The following is a 14,544-nucleotide window of genomic DNA, read 5'->3' on the forward strand; positions in this document are numbered from 1 at the left end:
GACTGTGTCCTGCAACTGGACATCTTATTATTGTTATCTAGGTCAGGTGTGGTTTTACCAAGGACTGTAGAACCCTTCCTAAGACATACATGTACTCAGCTGCTTTATGCATACCTTAAGCCTATGGCTACCTAACTTAAAGTAATTTTTTTAAAGGTTGTGTTTTTGATAATTATTTACCCAGATGCTACAATTTGAAGACTGAAGATGTAACATCAAAGGAGATATATTGATCAGGATGTTATCAAAACTTACTTTGAGAGGACTGGTCATGTATATATAGATTCCAAATGATCAATGCAGACTCATTTAGCTTTTTAGTTTGTATTTTTGTTGCATTATTGTAAATACATAAACTTAAATTGTATTTATCTATCATTTGTATCTGCCAGTCATTGAAGATTCAAATAAATAAATAAAAATAAACCCACACAGTGAAATAAGTATCTTTAAATTGGGGAACAAAAATCAACAAATTTACATGTTTATTCAAAATGTATTTTATTCTCATTGAATCATTGATGCATAAACACCTTACATATTGATAGTCACAAATTTCAGTTAATTTATGTATGATGTGTACATGGAAAATAGGATTTGATTCAAATATGATATGTTATTGATTCCCTTGGGGTATCGAAACTGTTCGTGGTGTATTGATTTGGGTTAGTGTAATTCTACTAAGTGCTCTAACATAGAGGTCTAGTTTCATTGAATGTCAAAGTGAAATGATAAAAAGATCACATTTGACCAAAATTTAAGTATACATGCACTGATTATGAAAGTGTTAATGTTTAATACTTTTTAATTATCATCACTGCAAAAGCAACATTGCGTAGGGTTCAAGAAAATAAATTGCTTCAAAATCACGTTCAAGCATACAGTTTTACTTGAAGTAAATTTACGAAAGATATTCCAATTAGTTACTTGACCTTATTTATATAAGTGTCTAAAGAAGTTTATCATTTTAAAAAGATTTTTTGTATGGCATTCAAAATGTAGGTTGTGGTTTATATTCAACAAGCAGAAATTTACTATGAAATATGATATACATGTATAGTATTCAAATTCAGAATGGTTTATGTTAGAAAAAAATATGATACAAAATCTTCAAACAATCATTGGCAAATCCAGGTGTTGGAAACCTCACCTTTATTTGGGTCGATCAATGCATTTGAAGAGGAACATATAGTTGGAAACCTGCGTTCTCTCAGGTTAGGAACCATCCCTTTTTAAATGGCTGAATCCTCCCCTGAACAATCATGATCATGATATTACATTAAAGGATTAAAGGAAATACCCAAAAAAAATACAGCAGACCACAACAAGCTTTAATACAGGACTTCTCTGAAAAGCCAGATGTACTCAGTGACAAAGAGACAACAACACATGTACATGGTTCTGATAGTCTGGCTTAAGGTTTTAACTAGCTAAGAAATATTTTCTCTGAAATTTTAAAAATAAAATAAATTGTCAGTGTATATGCTTAAACATGATAAAAGGGCAGCTTGTGCCAAAATTGGCAAACATTTAAGATGCTAGTCCAGTATTGATTCAGTGACATGTCATTTTATGTGTATCAGTGTTGACAGTGAAATACAACCACAGGATACAGAGGCTATTACCTTAAAGTCATTGTTTAACATAACACATCAAATTCTGATTTGTGTATTGAGGGAATTTGCATTAATCAAAATAAACTATTGAAGTTCTCTCACATGGTGGTCATTTCTGCTTTACATTTCTATCTGTTTGACTTGTGTCTTTCTGAAATTTTGAGAATGAAATCTCGGAAATTGAAATATATTATATCCATGTGGAAAAGTTCTCCCAAGGAAAGAACCAATTTTGTTTTTGTTGATTTTCCACCCTTTTGAGGGTTTATGGATGAAAATTGGATATATTTGTGTTTGTTTTGTGGAAGTTTGCTTGTTGGTGTTTGTGTTATAGTGAATATTACAGTAAAGAAGGTGAGATTTGAAACATCAGTTTCTGTATATATAGTAATTTTTAAATATGTGGAAATTTTGCCTTGTCATAGCAGCAATACATTTGTACCTCGTTGCTACATAACATCAGGTACAAAAATATAATCTGTGAACTCACTTTCTAACACAAAAAACATAGTAACAGAAAACGGAATTTATATAGATATAACCATGGTATTTTTGGAAACAAAGTTACCAAATTGAAAAGTAACGTAACCTGAGTCACTAAAGCTAACATTGTGTTTGAATTTATTTCAGGCTTTTGGTAATGCTAAGACAGTACATAATAATAACTCCAGTAGATTTGGCAAGTTTGTACAAGTCAATTACAAAGAAAATGGAATGGTTCATGGGTAGGTATATAAAACTATATATTTGTACTAGGGATTTTATTTCATAATCAATAATATATGTACATATATACTTATGTTACATCTGACATGATTTATCTCAAAATTTATAAATTTTCATTTAATGGTATACAAAACATTTAAAAAGAACCTGGTTTTTCATCACTAAAAAAATGTCCTGAAGTTTTAGAGTTACTCCACACTCGAGGTGAATTTTTACATTTTGGGTAAACCAATTCTGCAAGCTCAAAATAAATCCAAAATTTTGTAGGTGGGTCTTAATTATTTGGTTATATATAATGCTGAGTTCACACGTAATTCGAATTCAAGTCGCATTAACTAATTGGAATTAGTTTAATTAGCATTAGAAAAGTTTTACGTCCTAACGTCTATTCTAATTCGAATTAAAATTCGCTTTACTGTCCAACATAAGTTAACTTTTAATTTGTATTAACAAAAACGTATTTCTAATGTGAATTGACTAATTTGAATTAGTTAATTTGAATCAATTCGAATTAAAAAAGAAGAGTGTGTGAAAGCGTTTAGCAAATTCAATTCACATTCAATTGGAATTCAATTCGAATTAAATGTCCGTGTGAACGAGGCATAAATTGAATCTATGTGTTTTCATGTTCATTCTTTACATTATGTGAAAGAGATTGCCAAATATAAGATGGGTGGGGTGGGGAGGTGTTTGGAGGACAAATGCAATTATCAAAAAAATATGTCTGATATATAATTAATAGAGATTTGTATAGAGCAGGATACCAGTAATTAACATAGTGTACCCTTATATCAAATAGATTAATTATGCAACTAAAAAATGTGCAAGATAGGTGGTTAGGCAACTTACAGTTCAAACTTTAGAAAAACAAAGATAAGGTTAGCTCATTGTCTAATTATACATTTTAAGGTTATATCCATTGCATTCATACTCGGTGTAATTTTCTTTAAGGAAGAGTTTACCTTTACGAGGATGTTGTAAGACATAACATCCTTATTATGGATAATCTTGTTGTGTAAACTTTAAATTTGCATGTTAAAATCACATTGATGTACACTTTGTAAACCATCAATATATATGTAAACTATATGCCAATAATGTTTCAAATGACTGAAAAAAGGTCAGATTGACAACAAAATGTATGAAAAAATGTAGATAAATTTACAGGAAGAAAGTAGTGTAAAATCACTGTATCCTTATCCTTATTGTTGAAGGTCATTGGGTGAGGAAAATAAATTCCATTGTTTAAAAAGTATTTAGAATACAGGAATCAGTAGTATAAATAATACAAATAAATCATGTTGTTTAATGAATTAGAAATTAAAAAAAACCCACTGTATGTCAATTAATTTGAGAGAATTGATTTGTTTTAGTACACAAGGGGGATGTATGACAAAGCATACAGTAAACTTGATGATTCAGTGCATAGTAGTCAGTGTAGTAGTTTTTAAAAGGAATTTGTCATTTCAAATCTTTGCTAAAAAAAAGTGCATTACATGTATAATAAAACTTTAGGGATCAATAAATATGGTTTCAATTCATAAAGAGTACTTGTTCATAAGTTTCAAACCATTGCTTTTATGTACATTGTAAATGGAGTAATATTTGCATAAACTTGGATTTACTATTTTTTATGCATTCCAATTTTTGTGAACACTTTATTTTACAGATATAGGAAAATTCTATTTTGTTGGGAGTTTTAGGGTTACCTTTTTTCTCTTGAAATTCATGAGAAATAAGTACCCTGATAAGATTCTATTTTTTGAAATTTGACCACATTAGCTGGAAAATTCCTCTCAAACAATCAACTCACAAAGATTTCAATTAATATGCAGTCCAATTTTTTTTTAACTTTGGTGGAGTATCCAGTAAATGAGACATTGTACACCAAATTGGTTTTGAACTTTATGAATTCCATCACACCTATTTTTCAGAAGTTAAACAGTTTAGTTGTTCCCTGCAGGGCCTGCAGAAAGAATTCCTAATTCTCATATTGCATCAATTTCTTTGAGTTGGTTCATTGCCAAACTTGAAAACTATAACTTATCAGAGATTTATACTGCTTTTATATTTTTTGCTAATATTTATTTTGAAAAACAAAAGCTGGCTGGGGTAAATAAATTATAAGTAAAAGGAGGAAAGAAGAAGAACACCGTTAATAATAAAAAATAAATGAAAATAAAATGTATAAAACATTTAAAAACACAAAACTGAAGATTGAGCAACGTCAGATCAAAAACTCTGAAAAATTACAAAACTTATTTTTATTACTTCAGTTTAGTTGTAGTCCTTGTTTATTCAGTTTTATTTTTATTCTGACATCATATTAAGAGAATTTATGCCCCACCTAGAAGCATTATGTTTTTCAGTCTGTTCATTCCTTTTGTCCGTCTGTCCATTTGTCTATCTGTCAAGCTTCAAGTTAAAGTTAGGTTGAGATAGTTTTGATGAAGTTGATGTCTTATCAACTTGAAACGTAGTACATGTTTTCCCCATGATATGATCTTTCTGATTTTAATGCCAAATTAAACTTTTGTTCATAATTTCCACTGAACTTAAAAAATGATAATGCAAGTTGGGCATCTGTGTACTATGGACACATTCTTGTTTTAAAGTAGGGATAAGAAAAGTAAAAAGGTTGAATAATCCATAAGACAATATATGTACTTGAAATGATAAGATTGATTGAATGATTATTTGCTTCACATCCAGTGGAAACTATTACATGTTCCGTATGATGAAATGCTCTGAAACAACTGTGTGTTTGTTTGTTTGTTGTCTATAAATGCTTTTAAAATAAATTAAGTCTTTTCAAATTACACAACTGTAACAAAGTCAATTTTTATCTTTTACAGGGCCATTGTGGAAAAATATCTGTTGGAAAAATCACGAATCGTCAGTCAAGCTAAAAATGAAAGGTAAGTTGGTATTCAATACTGAAGGAATTTATACAGTTTCATATCCTTCAAACAAATACAAAAAGTATCAGCACTTCATTTGAAACATAATGCAAGACAGGGTAACAACTTGTCAGTGTTTGCATACAGCTTTATGTTTTAGAAGCTAGAAGATCAGTATTCTTCATACCTTGTATACAGATACCTTATGTTTCTGTCTGTCACATGTCCATAGTCCTTGACCTCATTTTCATGTTTCAGTGATTGTTACACAAATGATACAGTTACAGTCATCTTGTTATGTAAATATCATTATTTGTTTAAAATCAGTTAACAAGAATTTGGTTTTTCTTAATTTTTTCATGAAAATGAGATCATCATCATGTGTGATTTATAAATGTGTTAGCCAAAAATTAACCTACAGTGAGAAAAATTAACTGCTAAACTTTACAGCAAAATCCTATGTTTCATTGTAGAAATTACCATGTGTTCTATTATCTCCTTGCTGGGTCAGATGAAGAAGAGAGAGAAACGTTGCATCTACTGGAGCCACAGGAGTATACTTATTTGAAACAGGTAAGTTCCTATTGTGTTGACAGCCATTAAATAGTTTCCACAATATTATATTATATACTTGAGGCCAGAAAAAAAAAAGGTATGATAAATCCTTTTCCGGCTTTAATTCAGAAATCAAAAACGAAATATACATCTCTCGTAATGGTATCCTTTAGACGTTCATAAGAATTAGTCTTCAATATCATTATTTGTGTAATTTTAAAAAAATTCCATACATGTTTGCTTAGCACGACAATTATAAAATCTTGTTCACTGTTGTTGGCTTATTACTTGTCTGTATCAACTTTCAGACATTTTTAGAAATGTTTTATTTTGTAGAGTGAATGTTTTATATTGGATGGTTTTGAAGAAGAAAGAGTAGATGAGAAACATGAATTTGAAAGGTTAAAACAATCTATGGAAATGGTGGGATTTTCAGCAGTAACACAGAAAAGGTAAATTTAAACTCACCCCAAAAATAGCAAACACATCTCTAATATTACCTTAACACTTAAGGCCACGGTTTTTTAATTTGTTGGTTTACGGATTTTTCCCATAAAAAAGTCCGGTCGGTCGGTCGGGAAAAAAAAGAAAAAAAATATCTTTCAAAACAGAAAGATATGCGAAATAAATATATATTTCACCTTACTAATAAAATGTTTGTCGTATATGCTGTTTTGTCATCATTTCTTAACATTTAGTTCGATGAAATATTATTGATCAGTGATCATGAACATCGCATGACATTGTTTAATAACTTCCTGTAAAAAAGGGGGGTTGCATGGACAAAGACGAAATTAAGGGCATATCCAACAGTTTCAGGGGAGGTAATAACAAACGTAAACGTCGTCTATTGTTTCCCGTAATTTCACGGTGTTTCAACGACGTCATAATGGCCGTTTGGAAAGAGCGGTTTCTTTCCTCATTGGAAATGGCACGGCGGGAATCGGCAAAAAAATCATACAGAATATTAGCAGAACTAGAATTCAAAACTAAAAGATATCTTTGTCCATTTGGTCTATTATAAAAGAACTGCAATTATCTTAATCATTACTAGACCATTATACTCACTTTTAAGTTTCCGTTTTATTAAATTATCTTCAATACAGTAGAAAACAACGAGAGCAAATGCATAATGATTTATTATTGCATAAGAAAGTAACACAAATTGTAATTAGTTCTTTATCAACTTTTTCCGAGATTTTGTCATTCAGGATAGAAAACTTAAAGTTTGGTTTTACTTGAGAAAGATGAAAAAAAAGGTTTCTTGAGAAAAATAAATACGGCGTAAAATAGCATTTATCATGCATCTAGCTTTGCGTTGAAGTGCTAATATATATACAGTAGCTCTTTAAATGAATATGAACTTTAACTGGTAAACTATGTAAAACAAAAGATGACACAGAAATAAAAAAATATTGAAATAGGAAAACATTGTAATATATACACTGACATACAAGTAGAAGATATCCGACGATGTTGGTGTTTACTTATGTATGAGGAAACAAATATAATTAAAAAATAAAACACAAAAAAAACCAGTGTAGGTGTCTTTACTAATTAGACACGCCCTTTTCAGTCAGTAGGTCCATAACATGATGGGAAAAAAACAGTCTTTGACAAAATACCATAATTCAAAATGGGGAGGGGGGGGGGGGGGGGGGGGGTGCTAATAGCTTTACTCACGATTTTGATCATCATTCAACTTTATCTAGTACGGCATACGTTTAACCGCTAGTGCACTCTTTATATCTTGATAATGTATCAATCGATCCACTCTCGCCTCGTCGTAGATATGCGTGATATATTTGCCACTGGAGCACGGCAGCAATAAATTCATCAGTTTCATATAGTGATGCATAATCATTAGTTCTCAACTAATAATTTATTTGTCTCAAACAGTGTTCCAGTTTGGTTTTTTATTTTTATTTTATATCTTATTTTAAAAACGAAAATTTTAGAATTTCTTTCCGCATCTTTCTCTTTGAATTCACTTTTTTGAATAATCAATAATAATATAGAGTGGGGTGCTCAATTTCGCCATATCTTTCCATGTTTTCTTCAGTTTATGTTCAGGTCTTTATGTTTTTGAAGTATACTGATATTTCTATATGAAGATAACTTCAAATGCAAATTATTCTTAGCTTGAGAACGTGTTTGTTTTGAGAAAAATCATCTGAAAAGTGTGATTAAAGGGTGTTTGAAATTTCCTGATTTTTTGTCAACGGGGGACACATATTCGCCGTTTTAGCATATCTATTTTAAACCAAATAACTGCAGCTTTAAACAATATTTATTAAATAAATTTCATTAAATATGAATAGCAGACATTTGAAAGGTGTAAAAAACTGAAATTTTGGGCAATCAGTCAAAAAAATAACTAAGAAATATTTCTTTGAATTTTTTTTTTCATGTCCGTTTTTCTGTCCTTTGCGGTTAGTTCCGAAATTATGCCTCATTTTCAAAAATAACCATATTTGTTTTAAAAATATAATTTATCGGCATATTTCTTCCATTTCAACCATCCTTTGAAGTTTTTACACCTTAAAATTATAAAACGGCGTAATTGTGTCCACGGCGAATATGAGCGCCCCACTCTAGTAGTCTACATCAGTGGTTACATTGTATACAGCCAAACTATGTAGAGGGCAGTAGAACAGAAAACAATTTCCATTGTGTATATATGCAATAACTCATATATTGAAGCGTAAAACCACGGCAGTCAGGCTCGTTTAGGTGAAAAAAATACTGTCACAGTTTCAATTTTATATACTTATATAAATTATAGTAAATATGTCATAAAAGCAAAAACACACGAAAAAATGTCCACAATTTATTTTAACATTCAACATTTTTCGGTCGTTTTGTTTATGCTCAAGTTAATGTCAAACTGATCTGTTTTGTTCATCAAAGTATGTTTTCATCTACAACTGCAAAAGGAGCAACTTAAATTTTCATGTGACCTTTGTTGTTGTTTATAGATTTTATTCGAAGTTCGTATATCCCTTCAATCATTTATTTAGATGGTATTTTAGCGTATAGATAGCGCGAAACTCTCCTTACTCTATGCATCTGATATTACGACATTTTTGTTTCGACTAAATGAGGCTGCAAATTTATACATCCGAGCAGCTAAACGGCCGCACCCAATTTTAGCAAATATATACACGTAACTGTCGGACAGGAGCAGTCCAGAGACGGAATATTTCTATACCCAATCAATCCATTTTTAATGATAAAGATTTTAAAGGTATACATTAATACGTCAGCAAACCAACGACACATATAAATCAAAACACTAAGAGTTAACATACAGACTTTTGTTATAGCTAGAAGCCTGTAAAGAGAAAAAGCCAAAACTGCAACAGGAATATATAATACGGAGTGGGTGAGATTTTAGACAAGTGTTTGGTTGCAAAATTATACGTGCTCTTTATTGATTTCGATATGTGAAATTATATAGACAGTGTAATGTAAATCAGTGTAAGACAAACACTTCTTTGTAAAGTAACGGTAAAATAAATAATGACGACGGAAAAACATCAAATGTATATAATATGAAAATTAACCCTGCTTTGTACTATAGACCGACACACAGAAACGGACTTCTAACGTGTAATTCGTTTGTTGTAAAAGAGGGATGAAATACCGTATACGATAGCCGGGGACTATTTTAATAGTTTGTTATTCCATGGTTTGCTAAACCGAATAATTCAGTACCTCCCCGTAATCGATCTCTCCTACTTGCTAGGTAGTAATCGTAGATCAGCGGAATATAACGACTGAATTATTCGGGTTAATGGTTTGCATGTTTCACACCCGGGTTTCACAATTTTGACGAACACTTTAGTAGAGCTAACTATTTTATTATCTCGTTCATATACTGGTCCATTATAAAGAAGAAGAGGCGACATGACTGCTGTTGAGACAACTATCCAACAAAGTCACAGTGTAAAAATACATTTGTCTGCAACACCGTCGCACTGCCTATGAAAAATTAGCGGGAACTATAACGTTACGTTCCGAAACGTCTTATTTTTGGCGCAATTTGTGAGGCTTACGGAAGGGATTGAGTAAACAGTATGATATTACTCGATTTTTCTCAAAAACGAGTACGGTGACAAATATTTTTCAAAACGTTATGACGTTCCATTTTTTTCAAAGAATAACATATCTTACTTTGGTCAAATCGACACCGTTAGAAACATTTAAAAAAATCTAAAATGTGCATTTCAAATGTTCATTTCTTACCGTTTTTTGGGGTAACCATGACGTTTTTGGCTTTATTTGAGAAAGAATTAATTCTTTAAATGGTCAAGTTAGATTTTTCTAACCATCTTGAATTATTTTGCTTCAATTTGAGCCCAATTATATAAGTATATTTTGATTAAAAAATCATATTTAAATTTTTTAAATAAAAAACGTTTTTTACTCCAAAATTCCAAAAATGTTCAATTTTCACCAGCATTTTTTGCAAAAACGAAATCGACAACATATATTTTTTTGGGCAAAATTCGATTCTCTGTCAATTGAAGAATAAAATATCTTAAAGGGAAAAAATTCTCACCGTCAGAAATAAACTGTTGGATATGCCCTTAAATCAGTCATTTCACAAACAAGAAAAACAGATTCGCGTAGCTCTCAACCAATTTCAGAAAACTTGATAAACAATGATCTTCAATCACAAAAACTGACAAAGAAAAAAAATTTAAACACGTCGTACAAAAATAAGTTTCAACACACGTGTCGAAAAACGTAATAGACTCGTCCACTGGAAAAACGACAATATCGGGTTAATCAGTTGTCATGCAATCCGGTTTTTATCCCAATGATCGATATTTTTTATTTTCAATGAAACAAGAAAATTTCAAATGATTTGTTAATATTCAGTACTTTAATTGATGTATTCCACCTGTCCACATTTGGACAAGTCTATTTCTCTGAGATGATGCATCTTACGGACTGATGACAAATAAGGGAAACGAACTTGTTTTGTAATTGGTTTTAAACACAGGTTTCGTTCCGCAAAATTATTTGCGCAAAAGACATTTCAAGGTCAGTTATAATTGATTTGTCTATTTTTAGAAACGTAAATAGGAAGTTTTATTTTTCACAGCAGAAAGTGTTATCAACTTTGTTAATGATTAATGCATTTCATTTCATAAAAAAAGAAAATTTTAATTATTTTTCAGGGATAATGCATTGATAAGGGTCGGCAGGAATAAAAAAGCATGAAAAGTCAATTTTATTTTTCTTGTGAAAATCGGCAAAATCGGGTCGGCGGATCCGTAAACCAACAAATAAAAAAACCGTGGCCTAAGCAATGAAACCTAAAATTTGAGACAAAAGAAACACATTTGTCAATTTGACAAAGAAAAAATACTGACTTTATGAAACCATGAGTATTGTGTATATAAAAATGGTCTTTGTTCTGTTGTCCAGGTTGTAATGTTTCTTTTTATAAACAAATCATTTTATTTTCAGAATATTTTCTGTGTTATCAGCTGTTCTGCTGCTTGGAAATGTAGAATTCAAAAAGGTAAGAAATTTTTTCACCAATTTAATGGAAGATTTAGGTCACGTTAATGTAGAGTGATTCATCCATAATAAACTGAAATCTTTATGTAGTTTTCATCTTGCTGTAATTATAAATATTTTTTGTTTACTTTCATCTTTTCTTAGTCAGGATACTGGACTGTTGGCATTATTTTGAATTAACACTATTCTCTTTATCAATGCATTGACAGTTCATCCATTTAAACTAACTTTTCTTCAATGACATTTATACATTTTCCATGTAGTTATGCAATGAAATTCTCTTATAAAATATTCTTTTCCATTGTAGAAAGGGGATCAACATCATGATGAATCTGTCACAGTGAAAACAGAATCTGTGGTACAAATCATTTCAAGTCTCCTAAAGGTAAAAACATATATATAAGATGGAGTGAAAATAATTCTATATAATATAAGAATGAAACAATGTAATTATACCCCCGCTTTCCCTGCTTTGAAAAAAGGGGGGTATACTGTTTTACCTCTGTCTGTCCCTCCGTCAGTCAGTCTGTCCCATGAAACTTTCGTCACATTTTTCTCAGGAACTACACATCCACCCTTTCTGTAATTTGGTATTAACATTTATATATGTCAGCCATACCGTGTGATGCGTTTTCAGAGTCATCATTCATCGACTTCCTGTGTACTGAACACTTGTATGATTTTACACATGATAGCCAAGTTGAAAATTTTCATCACATTTTTCTCAGGAACTACAATACAAGGATTTCTGAAATTTGGTTTCAGGATTTATATAAGTCAGCTATACCGTGTGATGCGTTTTCAGATTTATCACTCGACAACTTCCTGTTTACTGAACACTTGCATATTTTTACACTATTTATATTATCCGCTTGCGTCGGGGGTATCATCAGTGAGCAGTAGCTCACAGTTTCACTTGTTGCCAATGAAATAACTCTCAACCAGAGAACAGATGCCATAGTAATTAACAACTATAGATCATCCTACGGCCTTCAATATTGAGCAAAACCAATGCCGCTTAGTAAGTTGTTAAAGGCATGGAAAAGACAAATGTAAAAAAATTAATACGAGAAAACAACCAACTGACTGATTGATGTACAAAACAATTAACGAAACCACATATGATATACAGCAATAAACAACAACCAATTACAGGCTTCTGATAAGAAAAATTGTTTTAGCATTTGCTTTACTTTTGATATTAATAGCTAAATTTTTAATCCAGAATACATTATTTCCGGTGAATTGTAACTTAATTAGCTAGCATGTGAAAAAATTTCTTGCTCAATTTAATTTCTTATTGGAATCATTTATATTTCTAGGTGAAGGAGAAGACATTAGTAGATGCCTTGACCCAGAAAAGAGCTACAGCAGGAGATGAGACAGTGGTCATGAACTATAAAATGGAGGATGTAAGTGTTTTTCATCAGGAGTAACTACAGGCTTTCATTTTCATTGTTCAAAATACTAGTTTCAAGAAATTTTACATGTACTCATATTATGGAGATCATATTCTTATCAAACTGAAAATGATGATTCACTAATAAAGAAATCATTGATTTAAAAAAGTAATTGATTAGATTGACAAGCATGTGTTTAGTAAAGTCAGTTTTTGTTTTGGTCACATTTTAAGTTACACTACACTAAATAAATTGGTAACAGCTCTTGCTTTCTTAACTGGCTATATATAAATGCTATAATAATTGAAAGAATTCAACTTCTAAATCAAATTGTAGTTACTTATCAAAATATATATCATGAAAGACATGAACATTTGTATAGCTTAGTAATAATAGGTGATACTTGATATCTGTTTTCAGGCAATAGCTACCAGAGATGCCATGGCAAAATGTTTGTATGGTGCCCTGTTTGACTGGATTGTTCTGAAAGTAAACCAGGCACTGTTAGCAAAACGACATCACAGTGATCATCAGGTAAAAAAGGAATTGTAAACAAATTATAATCTTTAGGATTAAATGAGTAGCCTAAAATAGAACAGATTGATTAGAAAATTAAGAATATAAAGTAAAACAAAAATATCAGTGACATTATTGAAAAAAATAAAAAAATATTTTTGTAAAATATGAACCATGGTTATGTTATTTTACATATTATATATCGATTTGGGGATATCCAGTCTTTTCAAATAATGAGTTATATGTTGTGGGGTTATCTTGCATTTTGTTATACACCATCCTTCAAAATTTGAAATTTCCTTTCTTCTACAATTCATAATTCATTACCACCATTTTCCTGTCAATCCCACACCTTAAACAAAATCAATGGAAAATACAGTAATATGTGATTAAAATATACTCATTTGAATACAGAGATTCTTATATTTTCAAGAAAAGAGAATGCATGACATGCTTTCAGGACAATAAAAAGATTATGAGTACAGTTAGTTTATATCAAAATTGAAATATAAAGCTGCAGTACAAAAAAACTATGTATATTTCTGGTTTCAGTATACAGGCCCATCAAATAAAGTAGTGAGTTCTATTTCTTTTGTATGTTAAAACAACAAATTATTTATAAATAGCACATTTCACTGAGGGGTTTCATAAACTCAGGTAGCAAATTATCACATTTCATGCACTAAAACTGAATGAAAATGAAAACTTAGTTGTGTTGTCATTGTCTTCAATGTCTGTTCTGCAAAAATGCATGTTTGTAAAGATTTTAACATCACATTGGTAAATACAAGAGTATTTGTATTTTTGTAGTGATAGATATTTAATTTCCATATCACTTTCATAAGAAAATAGAAAATTTTGCAATGACTTTGAAAGTCCTTGATGGCTGTTTCATTTAACATACATTGTACCTAGGGAAGGTAGTTTTAAATGGGTCAACCCCCTATGGAGAGAAATTTTGGCCCATTATACCTCCTCTATAATATTACCTCTTTGAAGGGTATATGTATATGCCCATTAGTTACTTTTGTAACTGTTTTTAGATCAGCCAATATTGATCTCGAAAAGAATCTTTTAAACAAAGTTTTTTTAAATGGTTTAAATAGTTCTCTATATTGATTTACTATGGCACTATGAATAATTTTTCAGACTAGAAAAGTGAGTATAAGGCACACCTTCTATTCATACATCTTTCTCTTAGTATATGCATATTATGCATATACATGCATTGCCAGGCAATAATTGTGGGTCGTATGTCATAAGTAGGAAATCTGCATTTAACTTTTACCAGCTTTC

General features: G+C 30.7%; 1 protein-coding gene across 2 annotated transcripts in view; it reads left to right on the forward strand.

The window, feature by feature from the left end:
* LOC134716109 (unconventional myosin-IXa-like) overlaps positions 1-14,544 on the forward strand; it is a 79,952-nt gene that overhangs the window by 18,429 nt on the left and 46,979 nt on the right. For both annotated transcript variants that reach the window (XM_063578884.1, XM_063578885.1), the window contains exons 3-11: positions 2,247-2,341; positions 5,198-5,260; positions 5,716-5,815; positions 6,134-6,249; positions 11,279-11,333; positions 11,640-11,717; positions 12,655-12,744; positions 13,153-13,266; positions 13,801-13,824. In XM_063578884.1, coding sequence (XP_063434954.1) covers positions 2,247-2,341; positions 5,198-5,260; positions 5,716-5,815; positions 6,134-6,249; positions 11,279-11,333; positions 11,640-11,717; positions 12,655-12,744; positions 13,153-13,266; positions 13,801-13,824 — 735 coding nt within the window. The remainder of the gene's footprint in view (positions 1-2,246; positions 2,342-5,197; positions 5,261-5,715; positions 5,816-6,133; positions 6,250-11,278; positions 11,334-11,639; positions 11,718-12,654; positions 12,745-13,152; positions 13,267-13,800; positions 13,825-14,544) is intronic.

This window comes from Mytilus trossulus, chromosome 4 (assembly GCF_036588685.1).
Source record: "Mytilus trossulus isolate FHL-02 chromosome 4, PNRI_Mtr1.1.1.hap1, whole genome shotgun sequence".
Classification (NCBI taxonomy): Eukaryota; Metazoa; Mollusca; class Bivalvia; order Mytilida; family Mytilidae; genus Mytilus; species Mytilus trossulus.